General features: G+C 58.2%; 1 protein-coding gene across 1 annotated transcript in view; it reads left to right on the forward strand.

Moving 5' to 3' along the window:
* IL6R (interleukin 6 receptor) overlaps window positions 1-19,659 on the forward strand; it is a 40,857-nt gene that overhangs the window by 3,701 nt on the left and 17,497 nt on the right. The window contains exons 4-8 of the mRNA XM_086694556.1: window positions 11,526-11,777; window positions 12,599-12,722; window positions 14,344-14,525; window positions 14,765-14,931; window positions 15,383-15,524. Of these exons, the coding sequence (XP_086550682.1) occupies window positions 11,526-11,777; window positions 12,599-12,722; window positions 14,344-14,525; window positions 14,765-14,931; window positions 15,383-15,524 (867 nt within the window). The remainder of the gene's footprint in view (window positions 1-11,525; window positions 11,778-12,598; window positions 12,723-14,343; window positions 14,526-14,764; window positions 14,932-15,382; window positions 15,525-19,659) is intronic.

Below are 19,659 nucleotides of genomic sequence, written 5' to 3' on the forward strand. Positions count from 1 at the left end.
GACCCACGGAAGGGTGTGCTTGAGGAGCTGAAGCCAGGCTTCTAGTTGCCAGAAATCTCTCCCCGCTTTCCCTCTGCCCTTGTTTATTCGTCGCAGCAGACGCTGAGTCCGCGTAAAGCCCTGTGGGGCCTGTGTGGGACCAGCTACCCAGACTCCACCCTAAAAGGAGCTTGAAAATGGCCAAAAGTAAATCCCAGAGAGAGGCTGAGAAAATCCAGCTGCCTAAAGGCCTTTGGTACCAACTTCCCAAAGACAGATTGTCTGGGGTGGGGGAGGGTGCAGAGAGGAAGCTCCTTGAGGGGCGAGGGGACCCCAGGCAGCAGGTGCAGGTGGGTAAACCAAACCGGGAGCAGCCCGGGGCGGGGAGCTCACTGCTGTAGATATGCGCCCCCTTCCCCTCTCCCCTCCTTCCCCTGTCCTGCAGCCACTTACCAGGTGTGTCTATTTATATTTACATCAGTTACACTGAAGCTGCCTGGGGGCTCAGTTGGTTGAGCTGAGTATCTGACTTAGGCTCAGGTCATGATCTCGAAGTTTGTGGGTTTGAACCCTGTGTCGGGCTCTGTGCTGACAGCTGGGAGCCTAGAGCCTGCTTCAGATTCTCTGTCTCCCTCTCTCTCTGCCCCTACCCTGCTCACGCTCTGTCCCTCTCTCTTTCAAAAATAAATAAACATAAAAAAATAAACTAAATTAATTAATTACAATGGAGTCCAGTAAAAATGTAGTTCCTTGGGGTGCCTGGGTGGCTCAGTCAGTCAGTTGAGTGTCCGACTCTTTTTCTGGTTCTTTTTGTTTCTGTTTTTGCCAACTCTTGATTTTGGCTCAGGTCATGATCCCAGGGTCCTGGGACCAAGCTCCACTCTCTCTCTCCCTGTGCTTCTCTCCCCCGCTCGTGTGTGTGCTTGCTTCCCCTCCCCCCCACCAAAAAAACAAAAACAAAAACAAGATAACACACACAATGTAGTTCCTTTGTTGGACTAGCTACGTGTCAGGTGCTCTGTGGTACCTGTGAGTAGTGGCTGACGTCTTGCACACAGAGCACGTCCATCACGGCAGAAAGTTCTGCGGGACGTGCTGCTGCTGTGGAGCACGAAACAGTTTCTTCCGGACCCTTTCTGCTGCTTCTTCCTTTACCCCTCTCTGGACCTTCTCTTCTCCGCCTGAACACAGCCCATCGTCACCGGTGATGGTTCAGGTGTGGGGACAGATCTCTGCCCAGCCCTGCCGTGTAGAGATGATGTGAGTTTGTGTGAGTGAATTTGCCTCTTGGAGACTCACTGTTCTCACCTAGAAAATAGAAATCATTGTACCAGCTAAGCGGGTGGTTGTAAAGAGGAAAGAAAATATTATGCAGAGTGTATAGAACAGTCCATAATGCAGAGCAGGTGCTGAAGAATATATAGCTAATAATCCACACATTTGAGAAAAGTAGTTTTAAAGCTTTTAAAAAATGTTTACTTACTTTGAGAGCGGGGGAGGGGCAGAGAGAGAGAATCCCAAGCAGGCTCTGAACTGCCAGCGCAGAGCCCGACCTGGGGCTGATCTCACGAACCGTGAGATCACGACCTGAGCCGAACGAGACCAGGAGTCAGATGCTCAGCCGACTGAGCCCCCCCAGGCGCCCCTTGAAAGAAGTACTTTGAGCTCCTCGTCTGTTCCAGATGCTGCTCTCAGAATTGTGGATGCTAAAATGAGCAAAACAGACAAAAATCCTGGCTCACTGGGGCTTCATCCTATGGAGATGTGAGCTTGATACATAATATGATGGTTACTAGGGCCAAGGAGGAAGAGTAAGAGGGGGTTGGAACTGTGTGTAGATATAGGGGCCTATAGCGTGGACCTTTCTGAGGGAAGGCCAGGGAAGTTCTCACGGAGAGGAGGGTATTTGGATGAGGGCCTGAAGGGAATACGAAGGCATTCAGGGATCCCTTAGACACCAGTTTGGCAGGGAAAGTCCGTCCTCTTTAGCGCTGTGATGCTCTCTGATCCTGAGGGCCTGGAGCAGAGGGCTCCCTGGGGACACTAGCTGGACAGGAAGTGCTAAATGTCGCATCATTAACTGCCATCGTGGCAGGAGTCTTTAGAAGAGAACCTGGAGGCCTGGAGTGATGGAGGAAGGCTTTTAGCTCTCAGCCCCCCTCCCCCCCGCCCCCACCAAGCCCCAGGAGCTTCCTGTGGATGATTAACCTGTGTGCTTTCCTCTCTGGGCTTGAGATCCAGAGAGGTCTGCAGCCCCGGGCAGGGCCAGGTGGTGCCAGGTGGTGCCGGGTCCAGGCTTGACGTCTCTGCCCCTAGCAGCCCCCCCCCCCCCCCCCCCCCCCCCGCTCTCACCTGCCCTCTGCTGGCTCTGCTCTGGGGCCCCAAGGCCCTGCATCCAGGCTGCCTCCCCCGCACCTGCTCTCGGTTTCACTCCAGCTCCCAAGTCCCCTTCCTGAGAAGCATCCTTCGGTCTCTCCTCCGAATGTGTTACAGTAACGGTCACACAGAGAGGTGTGCGCGGTTCCACCCCTCACGGCAGCCGAAGGCGCTGGACCCCGGGGTTGGACCCCTGGCGCACGTGGAGTGGGCCGTAGGACGGCACGTTTCGTTGGAGGGGAGATCCGGAGGTTGGTTTCGGACGCGCTGGAATGGAGACGTCTATCAGACAACCGATGACGGACGCCAATGAGATGGGAGGCAGGAACCTGCGGTTTGGGAACGAGGACCGGGCTCGAGGCGTGAATGTGGGAGTCTCTAACAGACGTGTTCTACCCAGCCTTGAGAGTGGCCGGCCTCACGCGGGGCGAGTGTAGCTGGAGAGGAGAGGCCCGGCCGAGCGTGTGAGGCTGGCAGAGGAGGAGACCCAGGCGGTGAGAGCAGTGAGGTCAGGGGCGGCCAGGAGAGTTGGCGTCTGGAAGCCCCGTGAGGACGGCAGGGACAGTAGTGCACTTGGGTGGAGGTGGAAAGCCTGGAGTGGATTCATGAGCGGACGGGAGTGAGGAAACAGCGGGCGTAGGCTCCTCTTGTGAGGAGGTTAGCTGTAAAGGGGGTGAAGAAATGGAGTGTGCCTCGGCCGGACGAGTGGGATCCAGCAAAAGGATTTCTAGAAAGATGACCGGACTGTCAGCCCGCTTGCGTGCTCACGGGAGTGATGCGGCACAGACCAAAAGTGGACAGAGGTGAGAAGCTGCTGAAGCAGTACCCTTGAGTGGGTGGGAGGAAACAGGGCTCAGAGAGGTTAGCAGCCTGCCCGAGCTCACACGGCAGGGAAGTGGCAGGCGAGACTCCGAACCCTGCTCTTTGCACTAAATCGTGTGTGTTGCCGATTCCACCCCCGCCGGCCCCCGGAGTGCAAGGATGCCAAGGTCACCTTCTCTTCACAGCATCCTCGTCAGAGACTCAGCAACACCATGCCGTGGGTGTGGCGGAGACAGCGCGCTGTGGCCCAGAGGGAGGGTCCTGTTGCCTCCTCTCACTGACTGAACGGTGCACAGCGCCCCCTCCCTCGTGGGCGTCCGCGTCACTTTCTCCCACGCCGTTGCAAGCGTGGTCCCTACCGGCGAGCTTTCCCGAAGAGAGGCAGCTGGTCTGCGTGGGGCCGGTGGTCCAGGCCTTCTGCTGCTGCCCACTCGGGGCAGGGCACCTGAAGCCGAGGCGGACGAGACTTCTCACCCGGAAGTGGGGCTTGATGGGTGTCTCTGGCCCGGAGAGCGCACCGGCTGGGAGGAGGGGAGGCCACAGCAGGACTTTGCTGCGGAAGAGGGGAGAGACGCTCGGGCAGCGGGTGTAGTGCTTACGACTGTTTGTGTTTCTGGAGAGATCAGGTGCATCTGGAAAATAGCGCTGAGGTTCTCACCGCAGTCGTCTAGTGTAATCCTCGACGCGGCCTTTGAAGGAGGTGTTCTTATGTTTCCATTTTATGGAGAGGCTAAGAGGAGGCTCACGGCTGTGAGTGACGGCCGGGGCTGGGGCTTGGCCCCTGAGCCCGCGCCCAGTGGACTAGGAGAGAGTTCAGACCAAGAACTTGCTCGTGAATGTTGCGGTGTTTCATTGTGTGGATCTGCCGGGTCCCTCTCACAGGCCCCTGCTTACGGCCGGCCTCGCTGTGCTGCTGTCTGCAGGGCTGCAAGGGACGAGCCCCGCCCCTCCTGGTGCAGGCGTGTGGGGACACGCAGGGCAGACTCCTCGCGGGGCGAACGCGGGTCCCGGGGCGTGTGCGTTTGTAATTCTGAGAGAGGATAGCAGCTACCCCCAGCAGCGAGGGGAGAACGGCTGTGACCCCTGCACCTTTGCCAAGTGTGTTACTGAGCTGGTTGCTCCGTGGAAAATGGTGTCTGTGTGGAATTAATTCGCGTTCACTTTATCTGAGTGAGACTGTGCAGGTGTTTTCATGTTTGAGAGACGTCTGCCTTGTCTGTTTCTGTGGACTGTGTGTTCGCGTTCATTGGGCTGTGGGTCTTTTATTGTTTATGGGAGCTCTTCATATGTTAAGGACTTTATGATGTGAGTTATGAATATTTTTCTCCAGTTTGTCATTTGTCTTTTGACTTTTTGGGGGGAGATGGTGTTTGCCGTGCAGATTATTTTTACTGTAGTTAGATTTATCAATCTCTTTTACGATGTCTAGGTTTTGTATCCTACTTTAAAAAATTTTTTAATGTTTGTTTTTGAGAGAGAGACAGAGTGTGAGTGGGGAAGGGGCAGAGAGAGAGGGAGACGCAGAATCCGAAGCAGGCCCCAGGTTCCGAGCCCGGCACGGGGCTCGAACTCAGGAACTGTGAGGTCATGACCTGAGCCGAAGAGCTGAGCTGAAGTCAGACGCTCAACCGACTGAGCCATCCAGTGCCCCATGAACTACTTTTTAAAAATTGTGGTAAAGTACACATAAAATTTGGGGCGCCTGGGTGGCTCAATCGGTTAAGCATCCGACTTCAGCTCAGGTCACGATCTCGCGGTCGGTGAGTTCGAGCCCCGCGTCGGGCTCTGGGCTGACCGCTCAGAGCCTGGAGCCTGTTTCCGATTCTGTGTCTCCCTCTCTCTCTGACCGTCCCCCGTTCATGCTCTGTCTCTCTCTGTCTCAAAAATAAATCAACGTTAAAAAAAAATTAAAATTATAAAAAAAAAGTACACATAAAATTTATCATTTTAGCCATTTTATTTTTTAAAGTTTATTTATTTATTTTGAGAGAGAGAGAATCCTAAGCAGACTCTGTGCTGTCAGTGCAGAGCCCCACGTGAGGCTCCATCACATGACCGTGAGATCATGAGCTGAGCCAAAATCAAGAGCTGGAGTCTTAACCAACTGAGGCACCCAGGTGCCCCTCATCTTAGCCATTTTAAAGTGTGCAGTTCGTTAGTGCAGACTAAGCTGTTTGGGTTGTTATTTCTGAACCATTTCTAGTCTTTTTCATGCTTCAGTCCGTTAGTGCCAGTGTCTGCTGTTCTCACAACTGTGGCTTGCAGGTGTGGTGGGCTGATTCCCATCTCCTCCCTCCACTTCCTCAGAATCGTTCTGGCTGCCCTTGAACTCTAGAATCCGTGTGTCCAGTCCAAAACATTCCTCTTGGTATTTTTATTAGGGTCACGTGGAGTTTGGAGATGGGTGTAGGGAGCACTGCCATTCACGATGCCGCGTCCTCCTGTCTCAGCACGTGGCGGGGCTGGGGGGCCGGGGTCCTTCCTGGCTTTGCGGCTGCCTGCTGCCGGTTCGGAGCCGCCTCCTTCTTGGGGACGCGGGGCAAGCTGGACCGATGGCTGTGGCTCACAGGTGCATGTGCGTGCAGGCGCGTGGTGCGTGTGCGCGCCCGCGTGGGGAGGGGTCGTAGGCCCGGGCTCAGGCAGCGGTGGGACCTCGGGAGCTGACTTGGGGCCTTCATTAATATGTGCGTGGCCGTGCCTCCCGCACAGACCAGCGTGCTCAGCGTAAACCTGCAGCTTGGTGAATTGTCACAGATGTGTGCCCCTGCGGTTGCCCCTCAGACGAGGAGCAGACACGACCAGGCCCCCCCCCCCAACCGTGCTGTGGTGCCTCAAACCGTTAGTTCCACAGGTCTAGAGTGGAGGGCGGTGGGCAGCGTTTGGGGGGCGCCTGGTGGTGCCATCCGCGAGCCGGCCGAGTTCGAAGACAGGACTGGCTGTGCTCCGGGCCGGCCGAGGGGTGGACACGATGGGGGGGGGCGGATGGCAGGGTCCAGTCCCCCCCACGCTGCTGCTGCCCGTGGGCACCTGGCCCCAGTTGGCCTGAGGGGCGGCCCTTCCGTATCTTTTCCTCTAATTGGGTGCTAATCTCTGAGAGGTGACCGGGCCAGACCTGGGCCAGCACATTCCCTCCGAGGCCGCCGGGGCAGGGTCCTGGGCTTGTCTCTGGAGGACTTGGTCCGGGTGCTGATCCGCGGGCCAGGCATCCAGCAGCACCTCTGTGTGGGTCCTGAGGAGCCTCCTCTCCCCGCGCAGGGTGTGGTCACAGTGCGGAGCCAAGGTACACAGGGCTCTGCCAGATACAAGGCAAATACAAGCAGGTACAGCACTGCAAACGAGAGAGGAGGGGTGCGGCCGCGGGCAGGGGAAGAGGCGGGGTGGGGGGCTGAGCTAGAGAAGGCAGCTGGCCTCTCCCTGCGTCCCGGGGAGTTTAGGCCGGTGAGTGGGTGCCCTGTGAGAGCAGGAGTGTGTGTGTGTGCGCGCGCGCGCGCGTGTGCGTGCGTGGAGGGTCTCACAAGCTGCTGCCCCGGGGGACGGTCAGGGTGCTTGGCCCCTGACTCCTGTAAGAGCCCTGGACCCACTACTCCGGTGGGGGGCTCTGCCGAGGGGGCCTGCTGCCCTCAGGTCCCTCACACCCAGGGCTCCCCTCCACCAGCCTCCGTGATGGGTGGAAAGGCACGGGAAGAGTGGGGAGAGACGGTTGGCAGGCAGCCCGGAGAAGGGGGAGCCGGGGGGAGCCCAGAGAGGCCCCTGCCCGGAGGAGAGAGACGCGTGGCCAGACACACCTGGAGCCGATGCAGAATACTGCCCTCGATAGCTGTGCGAATTGGGCAAGTTCCTGAACTTCCCTGAACTTGTGTCACCTCAGCCGTGATATGGGACGGGCTTTGCCTTCCCAGCGAGGTGATCGCGAGGAGCAGCAGGCTCGTGGGTGAGCCGCTGAGCTCACGATCGGTGGTGAGCGTTACGATTGTCACGTGGAGACCAGGACGTGTGTTCCAGCTGGTAGACGGAGAGCGCTGGGGACGTCTTCTGGGCTCCCCGGGACTGAATTCCGCTTCTGGACACAGGTACCCACGTTCCTCTGGAGACTTCGCAGCAGCCGCTCCCTTCCAGTTCAAGGCCTTTATTGCCGAGAAGGGACCTGGTTTCTCCATGACCCCTTCTGAGACCCTGGGCCTCTGCAGCCAGAGAGGCTGGAGTCCGTCCTGTGGTGCCAGCCGGCTGGTCAGCCAGACCCGAGTCCCTGCTCAGAAAGCAGGGGTGAGATTCGCAGGCGTGCACTAAGCCTGGGTCCTCCGCGGCCGTGCGCTGGGGAGCCGGTTCACCGCTTGCATAAGTGGGGCGGGGAAGCGAGCCTGTTTTTGCTGGCAAGAGCGGCCGCGAGCTGCAACAGAGTTGAGAAATTTATCTCCGTGGGCATGTTTTTCTGATTATTGACATTTGCAAGTTTACTTGAGGAGGGAAAAAAAAAGTAGAAAAACAGCAAAGCTGTCTCGGTTTCTGGCACCTGACCTTAGGTCTGGAATGGGGCTCCTCCCCGCTTCCCGGAGCTGTGCCGTAGAGCCCCCCCCCCCGCCCCCCGCCAAGGGGGCTCCAGTGCCCCGGGGAGTGGGCTTGCGTGGGGCTATAGGGCCTCAGCTCTCTTCCTCTTGAGGAAGGGGAGGCAGGGAGGCTGTAGACCCCCTCCCTTAGGGCTTCGCGGGGAGAAGACAAGCATTTGTCTAAGGGCACGGGGGTCCGGCTACATCCCTGTCCAAAGCAAAGTCATCAGCTATTAAATAATAAATCTATCAATTGTGTGTTTTCAAGCTGAGACAGATAATAGACGTGCTTCCTGACCTCCGAGAGCTGACGACCCCACGTGGTAAGATGCCAGAGGCAGGAGTGGGGGCAGTAGGGAGGGACCTTCGGACTTCACAGACAGAGACTGGGGCTTGGCCGGAGGCCTGTGAGTTGTTGATGAGACCAGGGATGGGCTCGGGCCTCCTGTCCCCTCCACGCCGGGCTGCCCCCGTCGGCCCACAAGTGCCTGGCATTTGGGGAGGAGATGTTGGAGCTTGTTTTTGGGAGAGGACACTCTTCAGATCTTGGGCCCCGGTGACGTCTTATGGCCTCTGCGGGACCCTTTCCTTCACAGGAAGCTGGGGAGCAGGGTGCTGTCGTGCGTCTGACACTAGGCGTGAGAAGAAGGAAGAAAGCTCCCGGCCCTGGACTGCCCGCCTCCCCTCCCCTGACTCTGTGGCACGTCCTGGTGGAGCCAGAGGGGAGGGGGGGGACAGCTGGTTTGTTCTCCAGGTGATTGGAGGATACACAGAAGGAAAGACAGGGCTGGCTCCCGTCAGGGGCTGGGGCTGGAGTCTCCTGCTCTCCTGACTTCTGTCTCGGCCCCTGAGGACCCCAGCTGCTGCCCTCTGTGGCCTTTCTGTTTGGTGCCTTTTCCAGCTGTTGCGTCCTGATGGGACGCCCCTCCCTGCGGCTCCACTGGTCAGACCCCCCCACTCAGTGTCCCCTCCCCCTCCCTGGATCCCTCCACACATCCTGATGTTTATGTCAGGGCGGCCTGTATTACAAGCCGTTGTAGGTTCCCTGCAGGGTTTTGTGTGGGGTTCGAGGATGGCAGTGTGGGCAAAGAGGAGGCTTGGTGCATAGTAGGTGTTTGCTGTGGGTGCTCCCTGAGCACTTCTGGCCTGGCACAGGACGGGCACAGCCATCCTGAGTTCTTCAGGAGGGCGGGCCCTGGCCCCACACAGCTGGCAGGTGCTACAGGGGTGCTGCCTGTTCGGTGTCGGTGCGCAGGGTCAGCTCCGCCTGGCGCCCCATCGCCGGGGGGTGGGGGGAGCGACTGAACAAGAAGGGACTCTCGGGGGCAGTCTGCTCACCCGCTGTGTCTCCTTCCTTTGGCCCTTCCCTCTCAGGGAGACTTGCTTCGGGAGGGGGGGTTCCTGGCTGCTCCAGGGAGCAGACAGACAGAGGCACACGGGGAGGGACCATGACCTTGAGTGGCCCAGGGGATGGGGCCAGCGGGGCTGAGGGCCCCAGGGCAGTGAGGGAGCACAGGGCCCGAGGGCCGGGGAACGCACTCTCCCCCACCTGAAGGAGCCCACTGTCACCCTTTCCTGTCCCCTGTCCCCTTGTTCTCTGCCCCACCTTCCCTCCTCCTGAGGCTGAATGACTTGGACAGACCCAGGCTTTGTAGCTTCTTTGTCTTAAGCACCTGCACACGTTCATTCTGAGAGTGACGCGGCTCGTAGAAAATCCCCAAAGTACAGGAAGATGGGAGGAGATCACTCTAGTCTCAGTCTCTGGAGGGCTGGGCGGACGTGGCAGGAGGCCAGGGGCCCCGAGGCTCTCGCTCGGCCACGCGGTGCCACGGCCCGGCTCAGAGCCTCGTCAGGCGTGGGGCCGAGTGGGTGGCTGGGTTGGCTTCAGCATGTTTGTTTCCTGTCGGTCTTTCTTGTCTGTCTGTCCGTCCAGTGCGTACTGCTTTCAGAAGCATAGTTAACACAGTGCTGTTCACAGGTTCTGCAAGAAATGTACCTCGCACAGTTTTTTTTCAGTAGGCTCTGCCCAGCGTGGGGCTTGAACCCTCGGCCTTGAGATCAAGAGTCGCAGGCTGTACCTACTGAGCCAGCCACGTGCCCCTAGAAGAGACATCTTTTGAAGAAGGACTGGAACAAGCAATAGTTGCCAATAGCTGGTTTATGATTAATCACCCTCATTAAAAAAAAAAAAAAACAAAAACAGTGACTCAGTTTTAAAGGTTCAGAAAACCATCACTCAAGCTCCTTGTCAGAGGGAGGCCCTCACGCTGTTCCCAGAGCTCTGTTTTTGTGGACGAGAAGAAAAGCCTATTTATTTGCTATTTCTCTGAGCTTGCCAGTGCTTTGCCATTGTTAGAGCGAGCGGGGAAGGAACAGCCTGTCGTTCAGGCTGGTCCCACACGCGGCAGGAGCTTCCGTGGGCGGGGGGGGGGGGGGGGGGGCGGTGGGGAGGTGACCCCCAGAGCCGGCAAGTGCAGAAGGGGGCTCCCTCCGGCTCCACAGCGTCTCCTGGTTGTTCCAGGCTCCCCGCTGCCCAGCAAGGGGCTTCCCGGGGCACGTGGGAACGCAGCACGGGGGGGGGGGGGGGGAGCCCCTGTGCCCGAGGGTGCCTCGCAGGCACCCTACATTAAGCATTTACTAAGCACCTACCAAGTTCTTTGATGAGTGCTAGCAGGAGCTCACCGTCTCGCAGTCATGGTTGGGGATGGGGACAGTGTCCTGTGAAGGTGCCAGTGAAAGCGTGAGCCCTTGACCTCCACCTGGACCCGCACGCGGCCTCCTGTCTGTAGGGCACTGTAAGCACCACGCACACCAGCAGGCAGTCTGCGTGGCAGGGTCTCGTCCTCCTTCCCACAGTGCTGGCAATTTGTGCGTGAGCTTGACGTCCGTGTGAAGTTTTATCCCCAGAGCCGCGTTGTCGGTGGAAAACGGAAAAGTAGAACTGTGGATGTGGTGATGAAAAGTGTTGAGTGGTAAAAATAAAATCTTAAAAATAAAAAAATGAACTTGGCTGCCTGGTTGGAGCATGTGACCCTTGATCTCAGGGCCATGAGTTCAAGCCCCACTTTGGTGTAGAGATTACTTAAAAATGAAGTAAGTCTTAAAAAAAAAAAGTGTTGGGTGGGTCTGGTCTTCTAAGCATAACCTCATTCGGGCGCACGTGCAAGTCATCATGTGGACCGGACATGCCCATCAGGGGACCTTCGGCTTAAACACACTGGACTGTGTGTTCAGTCCTGAAGCGAAAGGACACGTGTGACACGTCCGAGTACCTCTCGGGGGGAGTCTTGGGCAAATGACCCAGCGCTGCACGTGAGAAAGTCGAGAGCCACGCTGCGACATAGAAAACCCTGGAAAGGACCCGCCGCCCTCAGTGTGGGATGGGAGATAGCGTGAGGGAGACAGCAACCGGGGGGGCTAGTCCAGCTGGGGGCTGAGGGACGGCCTCAGGGAGGGGATAGTCAGGCTGAGACCTGACACAGGAAGTCGCGCGGGGAGTGTTGGGGGGGGGGGGACCAGGAGGCAGAAGTCCCTGTGCGCCCAGCCTCACGCTGGGGACTCACACCGGGACAACACCAAGCCTTGATGGGTTTTCTAATCGAAGGAGTCGGGGGCCGGGGCGGCTTCGGGGGGTGGGGGGGTGGGAGGCCGTTGCCCTAATTGGGCCGAGGTAGCTGTGGCCCGGGGTGCCGGCCGGCGGGCGGTCTCAACAGGTGGGCAGTTCTGACTCCTGTGGCTTCTCGGGTCAGAAGCAGAGTCCTTCCTGGTTGCTGTGGGCTTACGGGGTGTCCTCTCTGTCCCCAGAGGTGCTGAGTGATGTGGTGACCGCCCGGCCTGGGGCCAACGTGACCCTGACCTGCCCGGGCGAGGAGCCTAGAGACAGTGCCACGATTCACTGGCTGCTGAGGAATCGGGTCCCAGGCTCACAGCAGGAACGGGGTGCTGGCGTGGGAGGGAGGCTTCTTCTGAGGTCGGTGCAGCTCAGCGACTCTGGAAACTACTCCTGTTACCGTGACGATGGCAGCCTGGCTGGAACTGTGCCTTTGCTGGTGGAAGGTCAGTTGTGTGCTCAGAGCGCCCCAGCTGTCCCTTCCAACTGCTGTTATTTCTTTGGCCCGACACCTACAGGGGAAGACCCACTGACATCTGCCAGCAGTGAGACTGGAGGAGGCTCCTCGTGGGTGGGGGCGCGTGGCTGACAGGGACCCCACCCTGCTGCCCGAGGCCGGGTTGACAGCCGGAGGCCTGGAGTGCTCCTCCTTCACGGCTTCACTTCTGTCCCCTCGGTGTCCTCGCTGGCAAATGTGGTTAATTTTTTAAAGATTTTTAATGTTTTTTATTTATTTTTGAGGGGGGGGAGGGGCAGAGAGAGAGAGAGAGAGAGAGAGAGAGACAGAATCCAAAGCAGGCTCCAGGCTCCAGGCTGTCAGCACAGAGCCCGATGTGGGGCTCAAACCCACAAACCATGAGATCATGACCTGAGCTGAAGTCAGACGCTCAACCGACTGAGCCACCCAGGCGCCCCTTTTTAATTTTTTTTAATATTTATTTATTTTTGGGAGAGAGAGAGAGAGAGAGAGAGTGAGCGAGGGAGAAGCAGAGAGAGAGGGAGACACAGAATCCGAAGCAGGCTCCAGGCTCTGAGCTGTCAGCACAGAGCCCGACGCGGGGCTCGAAGTCACAAACAGCGAGATCCAAGATCATAACCTGAGCTGATGTCAGACACTTCACCCGAATGAGCCACCCGGGCGCCCCAAATGTGGTTAATTTTTTACTTACTTGGAGTTGTTGCAGAGATTGAATGAGTGAGTGTGTGTGGGGGGGCTGTTTGGCCTCAGGGCCGTGCCCCCCTCACACTGGCCACCCTTTCCCTTCAGCCCCTCCCGAGGAGCCCCAGATCACCTGCTTCCGGAAGAGCCCCCTCAGCAAGGTGGCCTGTGAGTGGGGTCCTCGGAGCCCCCCCTCCGGGACGACCAGGGCCACGCTTCTGGTGAGGAAGTTGTGAGTATCTGGGTCGGGGTGTGTGTCTGCATCCTCACTGCGCACCCCCCCCCCACCACAGCAGCCCCGCGGGGGGGCACTGGCGGCCAGCAGTTCCCAGACATCCTTGTCGTCAATGCAAAGTCATCCTTTGGGTGGGGAGGAGGGAGCGGGGAACTGGCCGGGGCGGGGCAGGGCTGCGCTTCCAGCCACGCCACCAGCGGGGGTCATTTTCCTTGTTTAGCAGATGGAGAAGCTGAGGTTGAGAGACTGATTAACTTGTTTGAGGCCATCTTGCTGGTAGTTGCTCTCCTAGGAATCACATCCCAGCCTGTCTGGTTTTATTCAAAATGCCAGATCTTGGGCGTTGCCCCCAGGGAGAGATGTCCCAATGCCGGGAGAGCGGCCGGCCGGCTCCTTATCGGCTCCTTATCGGCCTTGACTGGGAGCCTTTATCAGGCTCCTTCCACTAGAAAGGCCTGGAGAGGAGTAGGCTGGGGCCCGGGGTAGCGGGGCTGGGGCAGGAGGTGGAAGATGACCCTGTGGTTAGTCGCTCTCGGTCCCAGAGCCTCAGCCCTTGCTCCGGGCGTTTGCAAGGGAGTCTGAGCTGAGTTTTCAGAGCGTCAGGAAATCCAAGCAGTGACTGCACCGGGGGACTGGTCTCTGCCGGGTCTGTCGGCACAGTGTCGCGTGCTAATATTAATGCTTCGGGCTCCACGTAGAGCTGTGTAGACTGCCTGTCTGCAGAGGCACCGCGGCCCATAGGGAGAATCGGGACCATCTGGAACCTACAGCCGGGTCGTTCGGGTGACAGTGTGGGTCCTGGCAGGTGTTCGTGCGCAGCCTGCTCGGGGCAGAGGGCTGACCCAGGTGACGCTTGAGCTGGCGGACTTTGCGTGGGGGCTCATGCTTCCCTCCAGCAGCTGCTGGCACCTGGGCCCCCTCCTGAAGTGACCAAGGGGGAGGGGAGCCGCCACAGGGCCCTGCGCCTGGGGGGATCACACGGGCCCCTGGGAAGAGGCACGTGCACGTGGGGACACCCTCACCCCCTGTTCTGTCTCCCCGGTCCCCGGTCCTTCCCTCGAGTGCTGGGTGAGGTCAGCAAGAGCCTTGGGCTAGGCGCTTACTAGAGCCCCACCCCTCCACCCCCACCCCGGATGGAGGTAGGATGGTGTTGGAGGGAAAGAGGCGATGACTCCCACTGGGAACGCAGGAGCAGGTTTCCCAGAAGGAGAGAATTTGCCCTGGGCCGGGGGTCTAAACCTGAATCAGCAGTGATCTGTCCCCCTGAGGCAGGGCGAGTGGCTGCTGGGGCCTTGCATGCCCACACATGTCGTAAGTGGGGAAGTCTCAGGCCTCCGAGCCAGGTAGGCCCCGATCTGACTCACCTCGAATATGTGAGTATTTCGTCAGCCTGCCAGAAACTCTCTCCCTCCTCGTGATGGTCATAGTGATCGCGATCGGGCCTGGCCTTGATCCCCGCACTGACCGTGAAGGCTGTCCTGGTCCCCTGAGGGGAGGGGGAGGGGGGGAAGGGTCAAGAGCACTCGGCCTGCAGGAGGCGGTGTGCCCGGCTGCCCGCCCCGCTCCCGGAAGGGGCAGGGGCAGGAGCTGGTGGTGAGGCTGCGCGTCCTGTGTGCAGCGGGACCAGCCCCATGGGAGACTCGGAGGAGCCGTGCCAGTACTTTCCGGGGCCGCAGACCTTCTCCTGCCAGCTGGCAGTCCCTGAGGGGGACAACTCCTTGTACGTGGTGTCCCTGTGCGTCAGCAACGCTGCTGGGAGCAAGTCCAGCCGTCCCCAAACGTTTGAGGGCTACGGAATCTGTGAGTAGGCTCTTTGGGACCCCCGCCCTCAGCTGCCTCTGTCCCCTCTGACCGAGGGCCACTCGAGACTTCGTGGGGGGCAGGGAGGGGCTGGCTGTGGGGTCTGCTGAGCTGGTGCCTCTGGGCCCTTACTTGCCAGAGGGGAAGGGGGCTGGGGGGGGGGGGGGGGGACAGGGGGCTGGGCTGGGCTGCTGCCTGCTCCCCGGCTCGGCTCGAGCGTGCCTGCTCTTTCCCCACAGTGCAGCCTGACCCACCTGTCAATGTCACCGTCACTGCTGTGCCCGGAAACCCCCGCTGGCTCAGGGTCACCTGGCGGGACCCCCCGTCCTGGAACTCCTACTTCTACAGGCTGCAGTTTGAGCTCCGATACCGGGCCGAGCGGTCGAAGACGTTCACAACGTGGATGGTAAGTTCTCCTTCGACTTCTGGACGGAGAAGGGCACTGGTTCCTCGGGGGCAGTGGGAAGGTGCTGGAAAGAACAACACGGCTCCGGGTCCTGCTTTGTGAGTTGCCGCCCGAGTGGCTGTGGGTGAGTCCCTGAACCGTTCTGAGCCTCCGTCGTCCCGTCTGTCAGGCAGGAATGATGGCATGGGGCCCTCCTCTTCGAGGCTCTGTGTGGGAGGATGAGTGTGACCCGGGGAGGCAGGTGTGCCGTGGGTATGACAGGAGGGCTTCTGTGGGCACGACATACAGCTTCTGCCTGCAGGGGCGGGGGGCCTGGCCCGCTCTGGGCCGCAGGGGTGACGGCGCGGCCAAGTCGCTCACGGGGCCTGAGCCGGTGCAGCCGGGGCGCGGGGCGCCGAGGGCACGCTGTCCCCGGGGAGCTGCCGACCCGAGCCCCCTCCCCCCACCCCAGGTCAAGGAGCTCCAGCATCACTGCATCATCCACGACGCCTGGAGAGGCGCGAGGCACAGGGTGCAGGTCCGGGCCCGGGAGGAGTTTGGGCACGGCTCCTGGAGCGCGTGGAGCCCGGAGGCCGCGGGCGCCCCGTGGACAGGTACCGAGTGGGGTTTGGGCGGGTACCCCGGTCTTAGCAAAGTCAGCCCAAAACCAGTGCTGAAACAGCAGCCACTTTGGAGAGAGGCCAGCCTGGCCTCTCCTGTGCTGCCTGTGGGTCCCTGGCGACGCGTGCTGCTGTCCTGCGGCCACTGGGACGCAGGTGGTGGCGGTGGGGGGGGGGGGGGTATCGCTCCACAGCTGGGGCGCCTCAGAGAATCTGTAGCTGTATTTAGTGAACCACAGTTACTAATATTTCCTATTTTTAAAAAGATGTTAAAGGCAGGGGTGCCTGGGTGGCTCAGTCAGTTGAGCAACCAACTTCGGCTCAGGTCACGATCTCGCGGTCCGTGAGATCGAGCCCCGCGTCAGGCTCTGTGCTGACAGCTCAGAGCCTGGAGCCCATTTCAGATTCTGTGCCTCCCTCTCTCTCTGCCCCTCCCCAGCTCATGCTTTGTCTCTCTCCCTCCCTCTTAAAAATAAACAAACATCAGGGGGCACCTGGGTGGCTCAGTCAGTTAAGTGTCCCACTTCGGCTCAGGTCATGATCTCACAGTTTGTGGGTTTGAGCCCCACGTCAGGCTCTGTGCTGACAGCCCAGAGCCTGGAGCCTGTTTCAGATTCTATGCCTCCCTCTCTCGGACCCTCCCCGTTCATGCTCTGTCTCCCTCTCTCTCAAAAATAAATAAACGTTAAAAAAAAAATAAACATTAAAAAAAAGATGTTACAGGTAAAAATAATTGCCTTTGGGGAATGATTGACATTACTGTGGTTGTGATAGAACATGAAAAATTCTGCAAAAATATGAGAAAAATTATCATCAGTATTTTTGCCACCGAGAGAAAACCAGTGAGAGAGAACATTTTCATAGGTTTCTTTCCTTTCCTTAAATATGTGTGTGAGTGGGGGGAGGATACTGTGAGCATTCTCACATTAAATACTTTTGGAGACGTATTGTGTAGTAACTGCATGGTTAATGTTTTTTTAAGTGTTTATTTCTTTTGAGAGAGAGAGAGAGAGAGAGAGAGAGAGAGAGAGAGTGGGGGAGAAGCAGAGAGAGGGAGACACAGACTCGGAGCAGGCTCCGCACTATCAGTACAGAGCAGGACGTGGGGCTGGAACTCATGACACTGGGATCACGACCTGAGCCGACATCAAGAGTTGGACGCTCAACCACTGGGCCACCCAGGTGCCCCCAGTGTCTTGTCTTTACTTCCGAAATTTTCATCAAGTTAGTGCGCTCTCACGGCGAAGAAGCAAAGCAGGGCTTCTGGGAACAGTGGCCCTTGTCCCCCACTTGCCATCTCCAGTCCTGCTTTTGCAGAGGAAGCTGCTTGGCCTGATGCTCCTCGTTCTGCTGGTGCCTCCCGAACTCCGAGCAGCAGGCCAACACAGCTGCCTTGCCTTTTTCCCGAGGAAACGATTTGAGGTGTCTTGAGACATCTTGGTTCCTTGCTGTGAACGATTAGGATTCAGCAGACCCAGAGCCAGCGCAGGAACTTCTCAGATCGCAGTGCGTAGAGAGGCCGTCCAGCCTCTGGTTGAGTGCTTCCAGAGGTGGAGAGCTCACTACCCACTGCAGCAGCCCACTCCATTGTGCGCAGTGTTTCCATCATAGAACGGCTTCCACACGGGCTTCTGGCTGAAGCACAGAAGCACAATCGAAACAAATGAGTCGTTCTTAAATTCCAGGCAAGTAAAACAAAAACGGGAATACAGTACCCGTTTATTGAAGACATGTGGATAAAGAGGAAAAGGTAGAAATGAGGGGAAAAAGGCGATTGCCCAGGCCCACCTGGCTGGCACATCCTCGCACCGCAGCCCCGGGGGGAAGGCTCGCACACAGAGGTCGGTGTTCTTCCCCCGGAAGAGACGCGGCGTTCCCGCTTCCCCCCTGCTTTGCCACATGAGGCCCGTGCCTTTCGTGTCCCGGGGGAGCCGGACGAGTCGCCGTGGGCTGTTCCTAGTTGGATGCGCTTAACGTCCGGTGCAGGCTCAGATCTTCGCCGGCCCTTTTCCCATCACCCGTCCGTCGGGGGCAGCAGGCGGGTTTCTGCCGGACCCTCTTCCCAAAGCCTATTTCCCGCAAAGACTTGGGTGGGGAGGGAGGCCTGAGTCCTCTCTCTTACTTAGGGGGACCTTTTAAATCCATTGGGACATCCCTCAGGCTAGATTGTGGTGACCTGTCCACGGTTCGATTTGTACACACTTGGAGCCCAAACACGCTCATCTTCCGAGTGCTGAACCTGACCGGGGCCCCGGAGCCTTTGCGAGGGGAGAGAGCTGTGCACAGCCCCGTGTGCGGGAAATGCTTCGGACGCACACCTCTTCGCTCAACCACTGGATTCAGACCAAGAAATTGCTTTGTTGGAAAGTTCTTTCTCTTTAGAAATGTTTAATCGTGGTGCAATTTGTACACATAACTTAAAATTTACATGGTAACCGTTTGTAAGTGTATTAAAATTGGTACAAAGTACGTCCCCACGTCCACACCGCTGTGCGGCTGTCACACCGTCCATGTCCCAGAACTCTTCATCCTGTGAAACTGAAACTCTGTCCCCGTTAAACAGCGCCCCCGCCCCCGCCCCTGCTGTCGCCGTCGTCTCTATGCGTTTCGCTGCTGCCGGGCCTCGTATAAGTGGACACCCCGCATCTGTCCTCGTGACTGGCCTGTTTCCGTAGCGTCGAGTTCATCTGTGTAACACGTGTCAGAATCTCCTTCCTGTTTGAGGCTGAATAATAGTCCATCGTATGAAGACACCGTGTCTTGCGTAACTGCTCCTCTGTGGTCGGGCACTTGGGTTCTTTCCACCTTATCTCTGTTGTGAAAAATGCTGCTGTGAACACGATGTGTATGTATCTGTTTGGTCCCCTGCTTCCCGTTCTGTTGAGTACAGACCCAGAAGTGGAATTGCTGAATCATATAGTAGCTCTATTTTTAATTCTTTTGAGGAACTATCGGACTCTTTTCCACAGTGGCTGCACCATTTTACATTCTTCTCTCTTTTTTTTTTTAATTTTTTTTTTTAACGTTTATTTATTTTTGAGACAGAGAGAGACAGAGCATGAACAGGGGAGGGGCAGAGAGAGAGGGAAACACAGAATGTGAAACAGGCTCCAGGCTCTGAGCTGTCAGCACAGAGCCGGAAGCGGGGCTCGAACTCACGGACTTCGAGATCGTGACCTGAGCCGAAGTCGGACGCTTAACCGACCAAGCCACCCAGGCGCCCCAAGCATTCTTCTTTCTTTAAGTTTATTTTGAGAGAGAGCGTGTGTGCAGGTGCAAGCAGGGGAGGGGCAGACGGGGAGAGAGAGAATCCCACGCAGGCTCCGCACTGTCAGTGCAGAGCCCGACACGGGGCTCGAACCCACAAACCGTGAGATCGTGGCCTGAGCCGAAATCAAGAGTCAGACGCTCAACTGCTCACCTAAGCCACCCAGGCGCCCCCGCACCGTTTTGCGTTCTTATCAGCAACGAACAGGGTTCCAGTTTCTTCACATCCTCATGACACTTGTTATTTTCCGGTTTTGTTTGTTTGTTTGTTTGTTTGTTTGTTTGTTTTGAGACTCGCCGTCCCACTGGCCGTGAGGCAGTACTGTGGTTTTGATTTGCTTTTCCGTAATGATTAGTGGTGGTGAGCAACTTTCTGTGTGCTTCTGGCCACGGGTGCATCTTCTTTGGAGGAGTGTCTGTTCAAGAAGAAAGTTCTTCCTCGTGTCAACCCAGCGCTGCCCTCCCGGGTAACCCGAGCCCGTCAGCTGGTCTGCTCTGTGGGCCTCCGGGCCCCGCATCCGCCTGCCTTTCTCTTTCCAGGCTGTGGTGCAGCCAGCCCGACCCGCGGGGCTCCCCGTCTGGCTGCCTTTTCCCGCACCGGGTCTCACTTGCGGATGTCCCTCTTTAAATGACTGACCCCGTCCCCACAGAGGGAGCGCCAGCCCCGAGGACAGCCTCTGACGTTTTCGCCGTCGTTCCTGTGGCTGGCGCGAGCGTGGGGCTCACACACCGCACCTGGCTGCTTCTCGCATCAGCCTCGGAAGCGCGGAGACCCCGTCCTGTGCGTGTGTGGTTTCGGGGGGTCTCCAGAGCCCCAGCGGTAAAGACGCCGAGAGACGGCCAGCTGTTCCCCCGCTGTGGA

This window comes from Puma concolor, chromosome E4 (assembly GCF_028749965.1).
Source record: "Puma concolor isolate L17-30 chromosome E4, mPumCon1.1.hap2, whole genome shotgun sequence".
NCBI lineage: Eukaryota > Metazoa > Chordata > Mammalia > Carnivora > Felidae > Puma > Puma concolor.